The sequence below is a fragment of the Emydura macquarii genome, unplaced genomic scaffold (assembly GCF_026122565.2).
Source record: "Emydura macquarii macquarii isolate MOO-44397 ecotype Brisbane River unplaced genomic scaffold, CSIRO-AGI_Emac_v2 contig_691, whole genome shotgun sequence".
NCBI classification, from domain to species: domain Eukaryota; kingdom Metazoa; phylum Chordata; order Testudines; family Chelidae; genus Emydura; species Emydura macquarii.
In genome coordinates, this window is record NW_027130828.1 from 8,909,596 (window position 1) to 8,927,334 (window position 17,739).

The window sequence follows — 17,739 nt, forward strand, 5'->3', positions numbered from 1 at the left end:
ATTAGAGCCAAGGAGCAGCTACTTCAGGTAAGTTTGTCTTCAGTGGAAAACCCTAAACTTTAGCCAACAGTAGCCGTGCTGCACTACTGTTAACTAGATCACTCCTTATGTAAGGATACACTGATTATCTTCCTTCCTGATCCTGGGAAAGGGATGGAGAAACAGCATTCTGCAGGGATTGGGGGAAAAACAGGAGAAGAGTTAGACCCCTTTATCTACCATCCCTATATGATTTTCTTTGCACAAAAACATGAGTTCTTAGTGCAGAGAAGGCACTAAAAATGAAAGAGGAACTTCCCCAGCATCTTGAAGAAGGGAAGGGCGGCTTCTACCTTCTCCTTCAGGAGCAGTGCATTCCTTGCCATGCAGTCTCTGAAGAACTCTGCCTCCAAACAACTTCTGCCTGGTCCAGATCACGGTAAGTAAGTTTCTATGGTTATGGCTGTCTGTGATTGTGTTTGTTGAAGGTTACACACAAACCAGCAATTTAAGCTCCTGTAAAATCCTCTCCCTGCATGTTCAAAACACATACGTGTTTGTGATCCAACTGGCCCATGGGACATTGCAGTGTTTTGGGTGTTTGGGATTCAGATTTAAAGCTGAGATTTTTTTTCAAAGCTTCCTACGGAATTAAAAAGGGGAATCAGGTGTGCAAATTCCCAAGGCAGTTTTAAAAATCTCAGCTAAAGTGTCTGTTTTAAATCTAAGGAACCTCAGGCTACTGGCACCGGTAGCATGACTCACTAAATAATTTTGTGCCAAGAAATTCCAACTTGCAGCACCATGAGCCTTAGGGCTGATGTAGTTTACACAGAGCTAGGGCCTCACTGCAGTGTGGCTGGGCCAGTGCATTTATAACCGTTCCCCAGTTACACATGTGCTGTTTGGTAACCAAGTTGGACAGCTGTTTTTCCTCAATGGATATAAAGACATGCTATAGCCTCTGTCCATAATTGGGAGCCCTTCTATTAATAATACATAGGAAGCTCATCTTGCTAAATTGCCTCCATTTGAGTGTTCCTGCTAAATATTTTGATAGATGAAATGGATCAAGAATGCATTTAAATAGTGTTTGTACTGCAACTAGGGTACAAAAGGGACAATGCATCTTTAATTAGACAGGTAGATCTGCTTAATTAATTTAGCTGTAAAGCCCTTTTTCCTCTCTTTCATCTACATGCGAATGCTATATTAGTTCCACTCTGCTGATTCCATAGAAACTGAGCAAAAGAGCTCATCTCATTGAGATGCACTTGGCATGTCTGCATGGAGTCTCAGGTCAATGGTCAACCCCCAAGGGTTTGCTGCAGGCCTGAAGTGCAGCACAGAAGGGTTAGCAGAACATGCTAATACTCTTGTAGAACTCTCCCTCAGAAACAACTAAAACAATTGACATTCATTTAATTACTGTAAACGAAACAGCCCCTTGCATCACTTTGCATAGTAAAGCCTGTTAATACCAAAAAGGTTCAGTAGATGGAAGGAGGAATTAGGTTTTTATAATTGGAATACAGTGCTTTAAAACCAATTTGGAAACCATGCTTGATTTTTATTAGCATCTTATTCTGTAAAACAAACATTAAGCAACAAGAAAAACAAGGTAAAGAGGCGAAGGTAGCAGCACAGCAGGGAAGGACCGTCTTACTTATTTTGCGACACTGGTACAGCTCTGAAACATACGTCTTGTATCTTCCCACTGTGTTGCAAAGACACTTTGTGGAGAAGGCTGGTGGGAGGTTGTATTGCACAGTGCATGTTACGCTGTTAATTGTGGAGGTTGGCAAAGAACAGGTCAGTCCAGTTGTTCCACAAACTTCCATATACATCTGTTGAAAACAATGGATTCTGGAGCACTTCAACCTATTGGATGAAGTTTGAATGGTGACAGGCAGGAATTTTGCCATTTGTTATTGTGTCAGCAGGGACCTCCACATCTCTTGTAAATGTGAAACAAAATCTGGAAGAGTAAAGGTACTTATCGGAATACGAACATAGATTCAGTAGTGATGGGTGCCTGTGCAAAACTGTAAAATAAGTACACATGTCCATTCAGAAGTAATGCTGTAGAAACAATAAGATTGTCAACGGGTGGAGGGAGAGACAAGGTAGTGCGAGATCAAATATAAACCAAGAAGCTCCCAAGAACCCTCCTGTGCTCTGAAAGCCTTGTTAGGATAAAACTTCTGTGCAGCTCCATGGGTTAAGACTACATTTGGTCTTGATACTATTTCTTGCAGCCCAGGCCTGTTTCCCTTATATGCAGCTGGAGATGGGTTGGTCTTAAATAGGAATAGAGGTCATGACCATGACTTGCCTCTGGCTGCATGGATGCAGATGCAGAAACAGGGTCTAAGAAGTAATTTTTCCCTCATTTGTAGGGTTGGGGTTTTTTTGTTTTAAATGCTGAAATTTTTTCCCATCTGGAAACTGACTTGGGTTATGTAACTTTCCTTCCTCCCTCTATAGGAGAGGCAGTCTGGTTCTTTGGGGGAGGAGAGGGAAATGTGCATCAAGTCACTTCATTACACCAAGGCACCACCTTTCTGTACATGAAGAGTTAGCACTGACACTCCAGCCACCAGCTTCCCAAAAAGCTCAGGGGGACATAAATGTACATTTGAGGGGAAGGATAGTTGTGTGGCTAAAGCCCAACAGCAGGACTCACAAGGTCGATTCTAGTCCCACCTCTGCCGTTGACTCTTTCACCTGGGTCAAGATTACTTCATCTCCCTCTGCTTTAGCTTCCCTGTGTGGAGATAACTATCTCAGCAGTTATGAGGTTAAATTAAATGTTATCACTTGCAAAGCATAGTGGATATAGAGATAGAAGCGGTTACCCAGATATTCACTTATTTTAAAGAATAAGTGCTTCTATCAAAATCTTTGACAATAACTAGTTTTAGGGTGTTCTCTACAGGTCAAATTGAAGATTTCCACTAGATGTTTGGGAGTGGTCCGTTTTTCTTACATTAATTTGGTCAGAACAGAGCTGAGGGTGGTGGAATTCGTTTTGTTGCATCCCAACTGTGTCATCAACTTCTGAGGAGATAGTTACACCACAGAATGTTTGCGGGGGAGCAACCAGACATGGTATGAAGAAGCCCATAATCAAGAACGTAGATTTAACCTTCAAAAGCAGCATTTACCAGCAAAGTGAACCTCTCTGTGACTTAAGGCCTTGCACCTGAGTGATCCAATCAGCAGCCCTCATCCTACAATCAGCTCAACCAGCATGGACCCCTGCGGTTAAGCAATGACCACACACTTAGTGTGATGTAACCAACACAGCAACTTCATTTCTCTTCCCTTTTTAAATGTACTCACTAGGGTCCCAGATTCAACTCCTAATCAGCTCAACAGAGACTCCCACTGACTTTAATGGAAGCTGGATTGGCTCTAAGAGTCCCAATATTGAAAAGTACTCAGGATCTTCAATTCTCTGACTTCAGTGGGAACTGAGGGTGTTCAGTACCTTCCAAGATCAGGCTGCAGAGAATCAGTTGGTGAGCTGATAGCCCTGAATGTTTTAGGCTACCAAAGGATAATAGCCTCCTGCAGCAAGTATTATGGGTGATACCTGAACATCTTGTGTTCTTAATATTTTCTCTTAATTCTTATCCTCTCTATATACGACTGTTTGACTTAGCCAAAATGTTCAGCCTTAATTTTGAATGTTTATGCGGATTTAAGTACAATGAAAAGCATTACACAGATTTTAGGGGCCAACTTTTTAGACAGGGTGGGGAAAAAAAAGTCAGCCATTTAAAAAACTCCCCAGTTTTCATACTGAGCTAGCACCCTATGTGGGGTGTAGTTTTTTGTTTTTTTTAAATCCTTACTATTGTTTTTTCTTCACTCTAGTCAATGAGTTTAGAAGAACCACTTTAACTCTCTCTTTATCTTACCGAATAGACACCAAGCTGCACTATTTCATGATTTCTAAACTAAAATCTTTAATCAAAAAAGCTGCTGAACGGGAGGGCTGCCTAGATGCATTAACTGCACAGACTGAAATTCCTTCTCAAACAGTGGAGTGTCCATCCAGCCCCGTTGGCCAATACTTCCCACGTCCTACAGAACATGTGAAGAGTCTTTCAATTTTAATAATTGGGCTATTCAAATATACTGAGATTTTACAAAACATTCTCCATACTGCATAGCTCCAATTTATGCAGGTAGAAGCTATGGGTGTAGCGAGAGGAAAGACTTCAGCCCATGTTCTATATCTACAACATGAAGCCAATCTGAAGAAGTATCTTCTTTAAACCACCAGCCCCCTTCATCCCCCTCAAATTCTGGGAACCCATGTTTCCCCCTTAAAACCATCCTCTTATAATGCACACATAATACAATAACTAGTTTATTTAGAATAAAAAAGAGGGGTTGGATTACAATGCTACTGTCGCAGTATACAAAACACATTATTCAAGTTTGCTTCACATTTACAAAAAGTGCCATATATACAGCATCAATATTCACAGCAACTTTGTCAGATCCTCTTATGAGCTGAATTTGAAATACAAGGGAAATCCAGGAACTGAAGAGATTAAATAACAAATATCCTTCCAGTCAGCCTGGTAATTGAGTGCCTGTCAGCTAAAATGTTCCCACCCCAGAATGTATTTTTAAGGGGCCCTTATGCCTGAAAAGATCAGTGAATAAATTTAACTTCCAGCTCCATCGGTAGGTCAAAAATGTGACAAAACTTGAACTCCTCTTTGAACCCTTCTATGGCCCCCAACTTTACCTTTTCATGACTAGTTAATTGCAATCGTGTTAAATAAGGACACTAACACAGGGTTGAGATGGCACCATCTGTGAGAATAACCATGTAGTAGTTCCTTAGGGAAACGGAAAATCTAATGCCATCACCTACTTTCTGGCTTATCCCACTGAAATCTAGGATAGCATTGGGAAATTCTTCACTTCTGGTCCTGACGACCTGTTGTGCAGTTAACATTAGTAAGTAATCCATGCACCACCCAATAGGTGGCGGTATTCAACAGTGTGGAAGCAATCCCCCCTATGTACACAGTCACATGCTACATCAAGGGCAGAAAGTAGATCACAGATACAAAATCTAAAGCAGCAGGTCTTTTGCATTCAGATCTTTTCCATTCAGAGTATAAGTTTAATTTAGTTTAGATCTCTATAGTAAAAAATGATAAGCCCCTTGTCCCACTCCTTATTCAACCTGATGCTGAGGGTGTGGGAACATTTCCAGTGTAAAAATATTCACACATACTTTGTCCAATGTAAAGATGAATACAGAGTTTAGGATTAGTATAGGTGTTAATTTTAATTAAAACATTTACCCATGGCCCTCCTTCACTACAGTTTAATGCAGATACTAGGGCACTGTACATCATTCTGGGCATACACTAGTTTGATACATGAAAGGAACAAGCCAGACCTGAGGTTTACACAGCCTATATTCCAGAAGCATTCTGTATTAGAGCAGGGACCTTAGCTGAAACTTTTGTTTGGAAAATGCCAATTCATCAAAACTGAAATTTTGTGGTGACAAACCTGTTTGATCAAACTTTCATTAGGTCTGATTCAGGCAGAACATGGACTTAGACCTGGGTCTCCCACAGCTTATCCATTGGGCTGTTGGTTGTTCTGTAGTGTCTTTCTGACCAGAAATGCTATGCCAGACCTGACAAATGAGTTTTGTCAAAACCAGTAAAGGGGTCTGCTGCCTGAATTCAAGTGGGGATTTGACCTGGGTCTCCCATTTCATATGACTAATTATTCACTGGGCCATAAAGAGAGACTGACTCTATAGCCCAGTGGCTAGGGCACACTCCTGGGATGTGGAAAAGCTTCAACAGATTGAGAGAGAGACGTTCTTTAGCCCAGTGATGAGGGCACTCACCTGGGATGTGGGAGGCCCAGGTTCCAGTCCTTTCTCCAAAGCAGGCAGTAGAACCTGGGTCTTGCACATCTCAGGTGAGTGCACTGGACTACTGGCTATCCTGGAGTGTTTCTCATTTTTCATGAAAAGCTTCAAAAGATCTAGTTTTCATTCCCATGGAAACAAAAACAACAAAACCTCAGTTTTTCACAACATGGAAATCCCGTTTTCCTGCCAGCCCTACTCTGCATTCCAACTGGACTCTTGCATCCTTAACAGAACTTTGAGTCCTAGAAGAATGCTGACTGAGGCCTTATCATGGTTTTACAAAAGGTAGATCGTGCCAGACCAACCTGATCCCCTTGAGAAGATAACTGATTTTTTTTACAAAGGAAATGCAGTACAACTAATCTATCTGGATTTTAGTAAGTCATTGATACAGTTCCACATAAGAAATTAGTTAAATTGGAGAAGATTGGGATTAATAGAATTGAAATGTGGATAAGGAATTGGTTAAAGGGGAGACTACAATGGATCATACTGAAAGGTGAACTGTGAGGCTGGAGGGAAGTTACTAGTGGAGTTCCTCAGGGATTGGTCTTGGAACCAATCTTATTTAATATTTTTATTACTGACCTTGGTACAAAAAGTGCGTGCGCGTTAACAATTTGTGGATGACACCAAGTTGGGAGGTATTGCCAATATGGAGGAGGACTGGAATATCATACAAGATTATCTGGATGACCTTGAAATGATAGTGATAGAAATGGGATGAAATTTAATAGTGCAAAGTCATGCATTCAGGGACTAACAAGAAGAATTTTTGCTATAAGCTGGGGACTTATCAGTTGGAAGCGACAGAGGAGAAAGACCTAGGAGTATCAGTTGATCACAAGATGACTATGAGCTATCAATGTGATGTGGCCATGAAAAAAGCTAATGCAGTTCTAGGATGCATCAGGCAAGGTATTTCCAGTAGAGATAGGGAAGTGTTAGTACCATTATACAAGGTGCTGGTAAAACCTCATCTAGAATACTGTGTGCAATTCTGCTCTCCCATGTTTAAGAACAAGTGCAGAGAAGGGCTACTCTGAGGAATGGAAAACCTTCCTTATGAGAGTAGACTCAAAGAGCTTAGCTTGTTTGGGCTAACCAAAAGGTGGCTATGGGGAGAGATGATTGCTCTCCATAAATACATCAGAGGGATAAATACCAGAGCAGAGTTATTTAAGTAAAGCACCAATGTTGACACAAGAACAAATGGATATAAACAGGCCATCAACAAGTTTAGGCTAGAAATTAGATGAAGGATTCTAACCATCAGAGGAGTGAAGTTCCCTTCTAAGGGAAGCAGTGGGGGCAAAAAACCTAGCTGGTTTCAAGACTGAGCTTGGTAAGTTTATGGAGGGGATAGTATGATGGGACTGCCTACCATGGCATGTGGCCTATCGGCGACTGCCAGTAGCAAAATCCCCAATAGCTGGAGATGGGACATTAGATGGGGAGCACCTCTGAGTTACTACAGAGAATTCTTTCCCAAGTATCTGCCTGGTCAGTCTTGCCCACATGCTCAAGGTCTAAGTGATTGCCGTATTTGGGGTCAGGAAGGAATTTTCCTCTGGATCAGATTGGGAGAGACCCGGGTTTTTTTTTTTTTGCCTTCCTCTGCAGCCTGGGGCATGAGACACTTGCAGGTTTAAACTAGAGTAAATGGTGAATTCTCTGTAACTTGAAGTCTTTAAATCATGATTTGAGGACTTCGGTAACTCAGCCAGAGGTTAGGGATCTATATCATAAGTAGGTGGGTGAGGTTCTGTGACCTGCAATGCGCAGGTCAGACTAGATGAACATGACGGTCCCTTTTGAACTTGATCTATCTACACATAGAAGCTGTGCTTGTTTACCTAAAATCAGGGCAACTTTCAGTTAAAATCGACCAATACAAACTAACCCATTGGTTTGCAGCAGTTCAGCTGCATCAGTTTTTAAACCGATTCAATTAACCTGGTACAGTTTGTGTGTGTAGATCAGGCCTCAAAGAGGAGGCTTCCAGAGATGCTTTCAGAATGGGAATTTTAAGGGGTAGAAATGGGGGTGGAAAAGAAATCCAATAGCAATAGCTACTCTGACAATTTCAGTTTTATTAACCAAGTATGTACAACTTTAAATCTATTTTACTTCTAAATTATTATTTAGGTCTTACCTCTAAATCTGACTTTGAGGGTTAAAAGGATGTGTGTGTTTTTCCCATTCCCAGCTGCAAAAAAATACAAACCAGATTTAGTGCTTGAATATAGCAAGGTCTGACGTTTACTACCTTCCAGAAAGCATGTAACCTTTTAAAGCAGAAGGTGGCTACTAGAATGAATGGACAATTGAAACTCATAATGAAGACAGTGAAGGCTATCAGGTAAAGCAAACGAGCAGCTGTTTCTTGATTCATTACAGCAAGCACAGGTGTACAGCATTGTTCCACTGAAATGCCTGGCTGCTCCATTCGCAAAAGGACACAGGATAGTGTGGTCAGGAGTGCCCTGGTCTCTGACTAAGAAGCTGACCTACACACAATTATGAGACCTTGGGTTTGCTTTAGTAGACTTGCTTATAGCTATTTTTTCTGTGCCTAGACAAGATGCAGGATTGAAATATTGGAGCCTAAAAATCCTACATATTGACATAAGAGCAGCAATTTGGGTAGTGCCAGTCTCCACACTCAAAAGGACAAGGAACCGCCTTATGGAGGGAAAGGTGTGGTTCACCTACCCTGACCTCTCCACAGACGCTACACACAAGGGTGTCAACTGAGGATATTTGTGTTGACATAAGGAATTCTAGTGTTTCATAAACTGCTGAACAGCAGACAGGCGAAAGAGTGTGTTTAGGATGTTACTAATCTCTTGCACTATCCAGTCCTCTACATTTTATTTTGGGGCATAAGGACAGCACACAACAGATCTGAAATTTGTAGAGGTATATAAATACAGAGCTGTCAACCATCAACGATGACTATCAAAATTTACATTTAACTCTTCTCTCAACCAATCCTTAGCAGTAATGACAAAATAAATGGGTATCAACACACTGAGCATAAAGTCTCTGTATGATACATAGCCACCAGGGAAATTCACATTATATTCTGCGACACTCAAGGAAATATTTATTGGATGTTAGAAATCCATAAACAAGCACTAACATCTTGCCTCTGGAAAAAACAGTGATGTACAGCAGAACTGGCAGCCTGGAAGGGGGCATGTAAAAACAGACTTTCTAGAATATTTTTTATTTATATTCCAATTACATTTAAATTGAAGGAAACAATGGAGAGAAGAATTAATTCTCAGCCAGTGAATGGGGCTGGGGTAAAAATAAGTGCTTTCCACTGCTACTGATCCCAACATCCTCTGACACAAGAGGAAGGGTTGGAGCCCTGGAGCCAGTCACTATCACTCCAGACTTCCACCACAACATGAGTGATGGTGCTTTGACAGTTACAAGAGAAGAGGTTTAAGCACTGAATCATCACAAATCCAGACAGTTAGTGGCTTTCCAGAGGCTGTTTGCTAATCCATCATGGCAGTTCAGATTTCTTAGCTAGCACCAGCAGAAGAGGATTTAGCCTCTCTCTATGTTCCTGTTAGTCTTATCACAATAAGAATACATTGTTCAATATTTAATTAGCCTTTTACACTGCTTTAATCCAATTAACCCTGTGTACTGTCTGGTATGGATTAAACTCACATGGTACAAAATGAATAGCTACAAACTACAGGCAAGGCAAGGCTTGGGGGAAAAAGTTACACCAGTAAGCACTAGCTTCTTCAGCAGTTCCAATGATTTCCAGCAGTGAGAACACCACAATATCCTGGCATGCACACTAATAGGTAGGAATGCCTTGAGGTTAGAATGGAAGATTTATGTCCATATGAATCTCAGTTCTTAGAGGCATAAGAATCTATTACTTAGCAACGATCATGATGGATTAACTTCAGGCAGAGAATAGCCACGTATCACCTATCAATCCCCAAACATAACAGCAAACAACTTAAGTCTGTTTGTGTATCATCTTCTGTGTTGTATGTTAAATGCAATGCAGTAACACCACTGGCATCTATCACCACTGGTCCTGAAATACAGTATTGTCTAGTCAGTTTTAGATGATGGCAAGTTATATTTTAAGTAGGCCTCTCAATTCTAAGTCAGATTTGGGAGCTCCAAGTTTAGTGCCATTTTAACAAAAAGCTTGGAGAGTCTACCAGAGCCCCCAAGCAGTCACTTTCATTGCAAAGATAGGTCCTCACTACAGCATTAGAGTTACAAATTTCAAAGAAGCTAAGTTAGTTGACATTCAACAGGGCATAGGTGCTTTTGAAAAATTTACCTTAGGACACCAAGTTTCTCACACAACAAAATGGATTGGGTACTGATACCAGACTATCTGTAAGGCAGTGGTTTTCAACCTGTGGTTCATGGATGAGGGGTCTGCAGACTATGTCTAAGATTTCCAAAGGCGTCCGCACCTCCATTTGAAATTTTTTAGGATCCGCAAATGCAAGGTTGAAAACCTCTACTATAAGGAACCACAGATTAATTTAAAAGACTGAAATCCCAAAGATAAAGCAGTACCAGAATCTGAGGATGTTATTTCCACTCTATAAAATATACACAATTCTGCCATGAGGGGGCAAATCCTGTCTACCCTCCAGCCCCACTAGAGAACAAAGTGAGGGGACCTCTACAAATAACACCTCAATTTTGCCCAACAGCTTATATAGCATTTTCCTCTAGGAAGATGCAATCTAGCCTTGTGAATCTACCACACATCGTCATGGTATCTGGGTGCTAGTCCCATGGAGTTTCTACTACATTTCATTCAACTGTTATTTTAAGAGGTCACCTTGGTAGGTGACTGTGTGCTGATCACTTCATGAAATGTCTTAAAGCGCCGATGCCAGACACAGAGAAATCCCTTAAAGCGGCAATGCACTCAGTCCGGCAACACAGTCCCCCGCGAAATCCCGCCGCTGAAAAGGGGAAGATGGCCTGGTTTTTTCGGCGGAGGGTATTGCATGGCCCCTGTGAGGTGCAGTTTATGAGAATTTGGCCCGTCACCATCAGTGAGTTTGACACCCCTGGCTTAGGTTGTTGATGTTGGTTCTGCAAGTTGTTTCAATGCTCTAGAAAAATAGGACTAACCTATTTCTAGAATGGCAAGTGATGGGTACTACTCCACAAGTTCAAGTTATTTCACTAGAAGGAAGTGTCTGAGGAGGTAACTGGGGGAGCGGGGGGAAGGGAGGGAAAAAAATCCACTGTAACCAATAGCAGAGCATAAATTCTACTGGTCTGAAACTTGCTATTCAGCTCTCAACTAATTGCCCAAAAATGTGATGGCTTTAAAATCCTCAGTACTGCTTCACCCAGAGCAATAAGAAACGAAAGCTATTTCCATAAGGAAAGCTCAGATTCCAACTATCCAGTGGCATGCAAACTGGCAGGTTGTGGAAAGACCTTGAAATCCCATCATCGCAACTGCCATAATATACCAGCAAGTTGAACTAATTTGAGTGTCCACGACCTTGAAAATTTCTGAAGCGAAACACGTGCTGAAAGCACGTTGGACTCTTACTTTCCAAGTTTATAAAACATTAGGCTCTAGCTAGGGCAGTTTGAGAGAACAGTTGCTAAAATTATACCATAATTAAAGCACTTCAGTAATCAGAATGTGTTTAGATCTAATACCTTTTGGTCTGCCAGACCTAGAAACACGTCACTGGACCAGTTGATTTTACAATCACTAAGCCTAGATCAGAAATTTAAAAAAAAAAAAAAAAAGTTTATCAGAAAAATTAATTTCATTTATATAGCAACTTTTTTTTTTTTTTTAAAAGCTCCTCTAATCCTCCCCATGATTAGAATTATTTCAGAAGGGCAACAGGATATTTGATTAGGACCAGTTGCTTAGGACTGTTTTTACAAGAGCCTATAAGGTTTACTTCACAAGGCCATTACCCACCACCAATCCTGGACCATCCTAGCATTCAGGTTGGATTAAAAATGATGCATTTGTTTCCTCAGGGACGGGAGAGTTAGGTAATAGCTGAGAAAGGTGAAGAATTCTCCCACTGCCACACGCATGGTACTTGCCTCAAACTGAGCATACAGTAAATGTCAATGCAACTCTGAGCATTCCAATTGACAATGGCTTGCTAGCTGACACTGGGAGCTACAAATTCTCTTCACAAATATACCACTAAATTTATTTCAATTTGTAATGCACATCAATAAAAAACTAAACATTTCTTTAATACAATTATGGTATTACTCCCAGGAATATTTACAGACAAGACTATGGTTATTTTACAAATGACTGTGCTTATGGTTTTCTAGTCTTCTGAGAATTGTTGGAATTATTGTCTATTGTAGAAGCACTATCATGCTCAGTGTATGGAACACTAAACCGTAAAGGCAGTTGGCTTGTTTGAATATGAATTGAGAGGTGACTGCTTCTAGTAAGGGTAAAGGAACATTAAGAAAACGTGCAGTCATTAAGTCAAGGAAACTTAAGCACCAACCCACACATACATTTGTTGAATACAGTCTGGATAATTCCTTGCTGCTCTCAAATACCTATATAGCATTTGTGCTCTGTAGCAAAGTCCATATAGAACATTAATGCATGACAAGCTGATGAGCTGTAGATTCACACCCTCGCTTCCCATGCAACAAGCAGCCCAGAGAAGTGAATTTTACACATCTGTTTAGTAGTATCATGCATCCCACAAACAAAGCTACTAAAACCCCTTTTTTTAGTAAGTATCTAGTAGACTGGCATTTTTAAAGATGGAAATGGAAACAAAATTTTGGATGGCCTGAGAAAATGGTTCTTAACCAGACAAGATGGATTCTAGTGACAGAAACTCATTTTCAAACTATTATTCCTCTAGAACTTTGTAGGAAATTGAAAAGTTGTCGTCTCCAACATAAGCTGGGTCCCAGAGGCAGAAAAGACAATTTTCCAGTGGGACAGTCAGAAAGGAAACACCATTGTTTCAGTGACAGTGAGACCATGGATTCCACCAGGATAATTCAGAGGCATGTTTCTGAATGCCTGATATAATTCTCTCTCTTCCACTTTCTAACGAACACAGAACAGCTTCACCAAACTCGGAATGTTCCGGTTAGCTATTTCCCATCTAATTTAATATTTCTCTTTTATACTCTATTTACTATAAAAAGCCAGTTTAAGAAAACCAAATGTCAGCCAGAAATTACTGGTTTTGGGCCAAGTTCATTGCAATGCTTTTGAAGAGAATCACGCTGCCTGATTGGAGGAAAGGCAAACTGGTGATAGCCGGTTTACTGAGTCACACAGAAGGGGAGTGTGGCTTCTGCTGACAGTGTGAAATGAACTGAAGAGATCAGGTGTTAGCACAAGTGTGGTAAATGATTAAAACTTACTTCAGAAATGGAGGAGATTGGAGTACCAGATGTACATTTTGGAGCTGGGTCTCTGACGACATGGAATATCTAAATACTAATATAGTTTACTTATAAACATTAGGATTTAAAAGTTTCCTCTTACTGATCCATATTTGGCACAAGCTGCCAATTTTAGCCTCCTGACTGCAATTTTTTTCAAACCCTGAGAAATACCAGGAACTATTTTGCTAGATATGGAATGAAGCATCTAATACAGTGGTTGATTTCTCTCAAGTGGCTAAAACTGACATGCAGGTCACTTAAGAAACATATTAGAACCACACATTATTTCTGATAGTTTAATATTCTGTTGTGCAGTGAGAGTGCCAGTACTCATTAAAAACAAACAAACAGGAGCACTGCAGGCTCTCTACCCACCAAGACTGTTCAAGAAGTGCCTCCTGCATTCTGCCTGATTGGGATGCTCTCACCCTTGAGAAAAGCATCCAGTTTCCAACAGAGAGGGAAATCCAGGCTGCATGCTTCTCAGATTTCTTTCGATAAAAGGAAAGTTTTCCAATCGAATGCTGACGCTTTAACAGGGTCTGTGGTTGCCTCAAAATTGTTCCTTAAAACCCTTGTGCTAGGTATTCAGAGGATGCTCTCATTTCTGGAGTATGAAATGGGGTACTAGACTACTGAGCTTCTTGAACTTCAAGTGTTCTATTTACAGGGTTAGGAACAGTGTCTTTTTCCCTCCAGTAAAGTGTATATAATCCTGAACCTTCTGTCTCCTTCCAGAATGAATGGAGTTTTACGCAGTAGAAAAAACGCCTTCTCAAGCTTCCCACAACTGTTCTCTAGAACACAGGAGAATCACAAAAAGTACAAGGTCCTTGCAATAACCTCTTGATCCATTCAGGATCTGCAAATAAGAAAACAAGTGGTTTAAAAGCCTGAGTTACAATGAAGAGAGATCACAATGATTCCTATGAATATTTTGCTTCAGATCATTTAGCTAGACCAAATTTCTACTACAAAAATCTCTGAAATGAAGTTTTGACATATACATCTGACAAGACTAACTGAAGATTTAAGATAAACCCCACTCCACCAATATTTGTGAATTTAAAATACTAATTTAAACCCCTTTTCAGCAGAAAGACAAAGTTAAGGCTGAAGCTGTCCATATCACACATTAGCATGCCTATGTATTGCGGCCTGGCTTTATACACAAATAAATCTGCCATGCATGGACAAAATGGGTAGAGTTCAAGGACAATTTTCTGCTATAACTTAGTGAGCTTGTTTTTGAGAATGGAAGTTAGTAGATCTTTGAATTCCTGCAGTATTTAGTCTCCCATCTGTAAAATGAAGTCAGCAATCCTTTCTCCAGCACGTTAGATCCATTTGTAGCTGATTCGATATCAAGGACAACTAGACAACACAAGTTGTGGGAAGGGAACACATGCCAGTAGAATAAAACTGCCATTGGTTGCATCAGTTCTGTGGAAAAGTGCATTGGCAAACCAGACAAGATCATATCCTCCCTAAAGAACAGCATTATAAACCCTCAGTTTCTTAAGGTATTTTTATACTTTGCCATCAAATACAGTAGCTAAGTTTTAAAATATGAAAACTTGGACCTATAAAAACACTTGTTTCAAAGAACTAGAATGCATCAGCTGCAATTCAAAACAAGTTACTGCAGAATGTGTCTTTTTAGATGTATGGAAGTGCAAAATGAAAAGGTTGACCAGAGCACCTTCACGTTGGTTACATTGTCTAAACAAGATGTATTTATCTCAGTTCAGAGCCTAACCCTGCAGCATGCCAAGATCCTGCTCAGCTTGTGCTGGGAAAACTCACCTTTCAATGGTGAAATCAATGGTGCTCAGCATTCTGTAGGATTGAGCCTACAATTTGTACCTGTAAAGAACTCTAGTTAAATTAGTATGGTCTATCTGCTGTAATACTCCAGCAGACTGCATATATACTTGGCTCATATTAAATGCAATACATACATTACTTTCTCTAATTACTGTATTCCAATTAGGGCTTTATAACTGTGACAGACTACTGTCAAACATCATGAAGAGTAGAATGTTACTACTCCAGTTGAGAGCTGCCTGAAATAACGGAGTCACTCAGCCAGATCCATGTCATTATACAGATGACAAAGCACTCAGCGAGAAAATGCAATCTTGCCCTTTCAAGCCATGGGGAAGTAGCTCACCTTCTGGGGTTGGATGCCGTGCAATGCTGTCATGAAGCAGACACCTTCTGTATACCAAACTCTGGCAGGACTGGTAGGTTAAAAAGCACCTGAAAGGTGGCAAAAGGCATCATCAAACAAAAGTTTCTAATTGTATGCTTTATGACAGAGGGACAAATTCTGCTTTCAGCTAACAACCGTACTTCTGTGAGGCTGTGGAAGTGTAAGAGCAACATTTGGCCCAATATCACTGATTACATGGCATCAAAATCAGCAACTTTTTAAAAATATGGGTTAGCATTAAAAATAAAAATATTTCACATTAACTGCAAATAGCCATATTATGCAGGTTAGCATGAACTCATTAAGATTGCCTTGTAATAATATATATGTACAAAAGTTCAGAAGGGAGGGAAATGTTTGGGCTTTACAATTTTAACAGGCATACACCTGAAGAGATGAAGATTTTGAGAACTATTTTAGAGGGACAGAGTCATTGAATGGTATCACCATGATGCAAGCAGATTTTATGTACCATCTTTAGGGCTTACAAAACTTAGAAAGGTCAAGGGACTCTTCCAGACAATAGGTTCAGTTAGCATTAGAAAAATGAATTCACACCAGTGGCTGTGGCCAAACCTGTACAGACAACCACTATCAAGCATCCAATTTCTAGGTCTTTAATGTTAAAAGCTTTGTGAGTATTTTGCACTCTGGTCATTCTGAAATAATGTTCAAGTAACTCTGGGCATGCAAAGTGACTGGTTTCATTAAGACCTAATCAGCTGCCAGATCTGATTCTGACAACAAAGCAAGTTGAGATAAGGTGCATAAGTAGCCAGAAATGCACAAAATGTATTTCTATAGGGACTCTTTCTCCTCCACCCTCCCATCCAAAAGCTAAGCCATTTGATTTCCTTTTTTGCTTCCCCTTTGGGATTGGGAAAAGAAGAGAAACAAAGGGTGAGTTACAAGCACTGAAGCATTTGTTTTGAAAATAAAACTATTGAAAAGAATATAAATAAGGTCAAATTTAGGCCTACCCACCTCTAAAATATCCCATAGTTTTTCATCATTCTTACAAAGAGTGTGTCAGACCAGTACTTATCAGTTTCCTTTCTTTCCTAATCACATCATGGACAACATGCTGCATGTCATTAACTCATTCACTCTATGAGAATGTATTCTACATTAGCTACTGAAATGCCTTCCATTCATCCAAAACAGAGAAGAGAATCAAAGTAAAAGTTCCTTAACAGCTTACCTGAGCCAAATGTGGCCATTGGAGCAGACCGCCTGTTTGCGATCGGTGAATGGCAGAATCTCTTTACACAAGCTGCAGTGCTCTGGGAAAGTCTGTTTGTTCATTTTCTTTAAGATATGTCCAATCAGCACCTGGGAACACATGGCAGTCAGCACCCTTTATAGGAAAAGACATTGCCTGCTGAAAGGTGGAGAATCTCACAGGACCGTGTGATTTCAGAAGAAAATACAAGATGCAAAAATCCAGTCCTCTTAACTGAATTCAAATGAAAGAAAATGCAACTCAGTTATATAGCATTGTAGTAAAGATGGATTGATTTGCTCTTCTCCACATGCTAATCATGCAGTCTGATGGATTAATTGCCTAACCACACACATCACTGAATGAAAGGAATAGAGAATTTGTTTGAAAATAACCAGGATTTCTGGTAATTACGCTAATGGTAACTGAAAAAAAGCAACCTGGACTTGAGATCCATATATTACACTTCATTAGAGATCAAGGATGCTGCACAATGATTTTTTTTAAAAGTCTTATGCCTATGACAATGGAGGAGTTTAAAGTCCTGTTAATTATTTATTAATCTGATGAGTTTGTTTCAGCAATCACTTTATCATAAATAGAATATACATAGCTGCTCTGCTGAAAGCTTAAGTATTAGGTCAACTTTATTACCATACTAGTCATTTATAATTTACCTTTGACATTTCAACTGATACAAGCCATGTCCCTATGTTATACTGAAGAAATATTTTAGGCAGTGACAGCAGTCATGATTGACAGAGGTTCATAGCAGAATCCAAGAGTTATATATATTTTTAAACATCAGAAAAAGAAACTGTATTCTGTCTACAAAGTGTGAAGGGCAACCTCTCTCTCTCAGGCTGTTTCAATTCACAGTAATTTGAGGATGCCAGTAGAATGTAGCTGTGTCCACAGAATGCTTTGCCAATGAATTCCTGAAGGCCACTCAATCTTGAGCTG

General features: G+C 40.1%; 1 protein-coding gene and 1 long non-coding RNA gene across 2 annotated transcripts in view; one reads left to right on the plus strand and one right to left on the minus strand.

Annotated features, from left to right (window-relative positions):
- Positions 1 to 15,294, plus strand: LOC137148831 (uncharacterized). Its single transcript, XR_010918597.1, has 3 exons — positions 1 to 27; positions 345 to 418; positions 14,078 to 15,294. It is a non-coding gene; the product is annotated as an uncharacterized lncRNA (long non-coding RNA).
- GTF3C4 (general transcription factor IIIC subunit 4) overlaps positions 12,088 to 17,739 on the minus strand; it is an 18,632-nt gene continuing 12,980 nt past the window's right edge. The window contains exons 3-5 of the mRNA XM_067541898.1: positions 16,756 to 16,886; positions 15,513 to 15,601; positions 12,088 to 14,201 (exon numbers count right to left, since the gene is read on the minus strand). Coding sequence (XP_067397999.1) covers positions 14,137 to 14,201; positions 15,513 to 15,601; positions 16,756 to 16,886 — 285 coding nt within the window. The 3' untranslated portion in view covers positions 12,088 to 14,136. The remainder of the gene's footprint in view (positions 14,202 to 15,512; positions 15,602 to 16,755; positions 16,887 to 17,739) is intronic.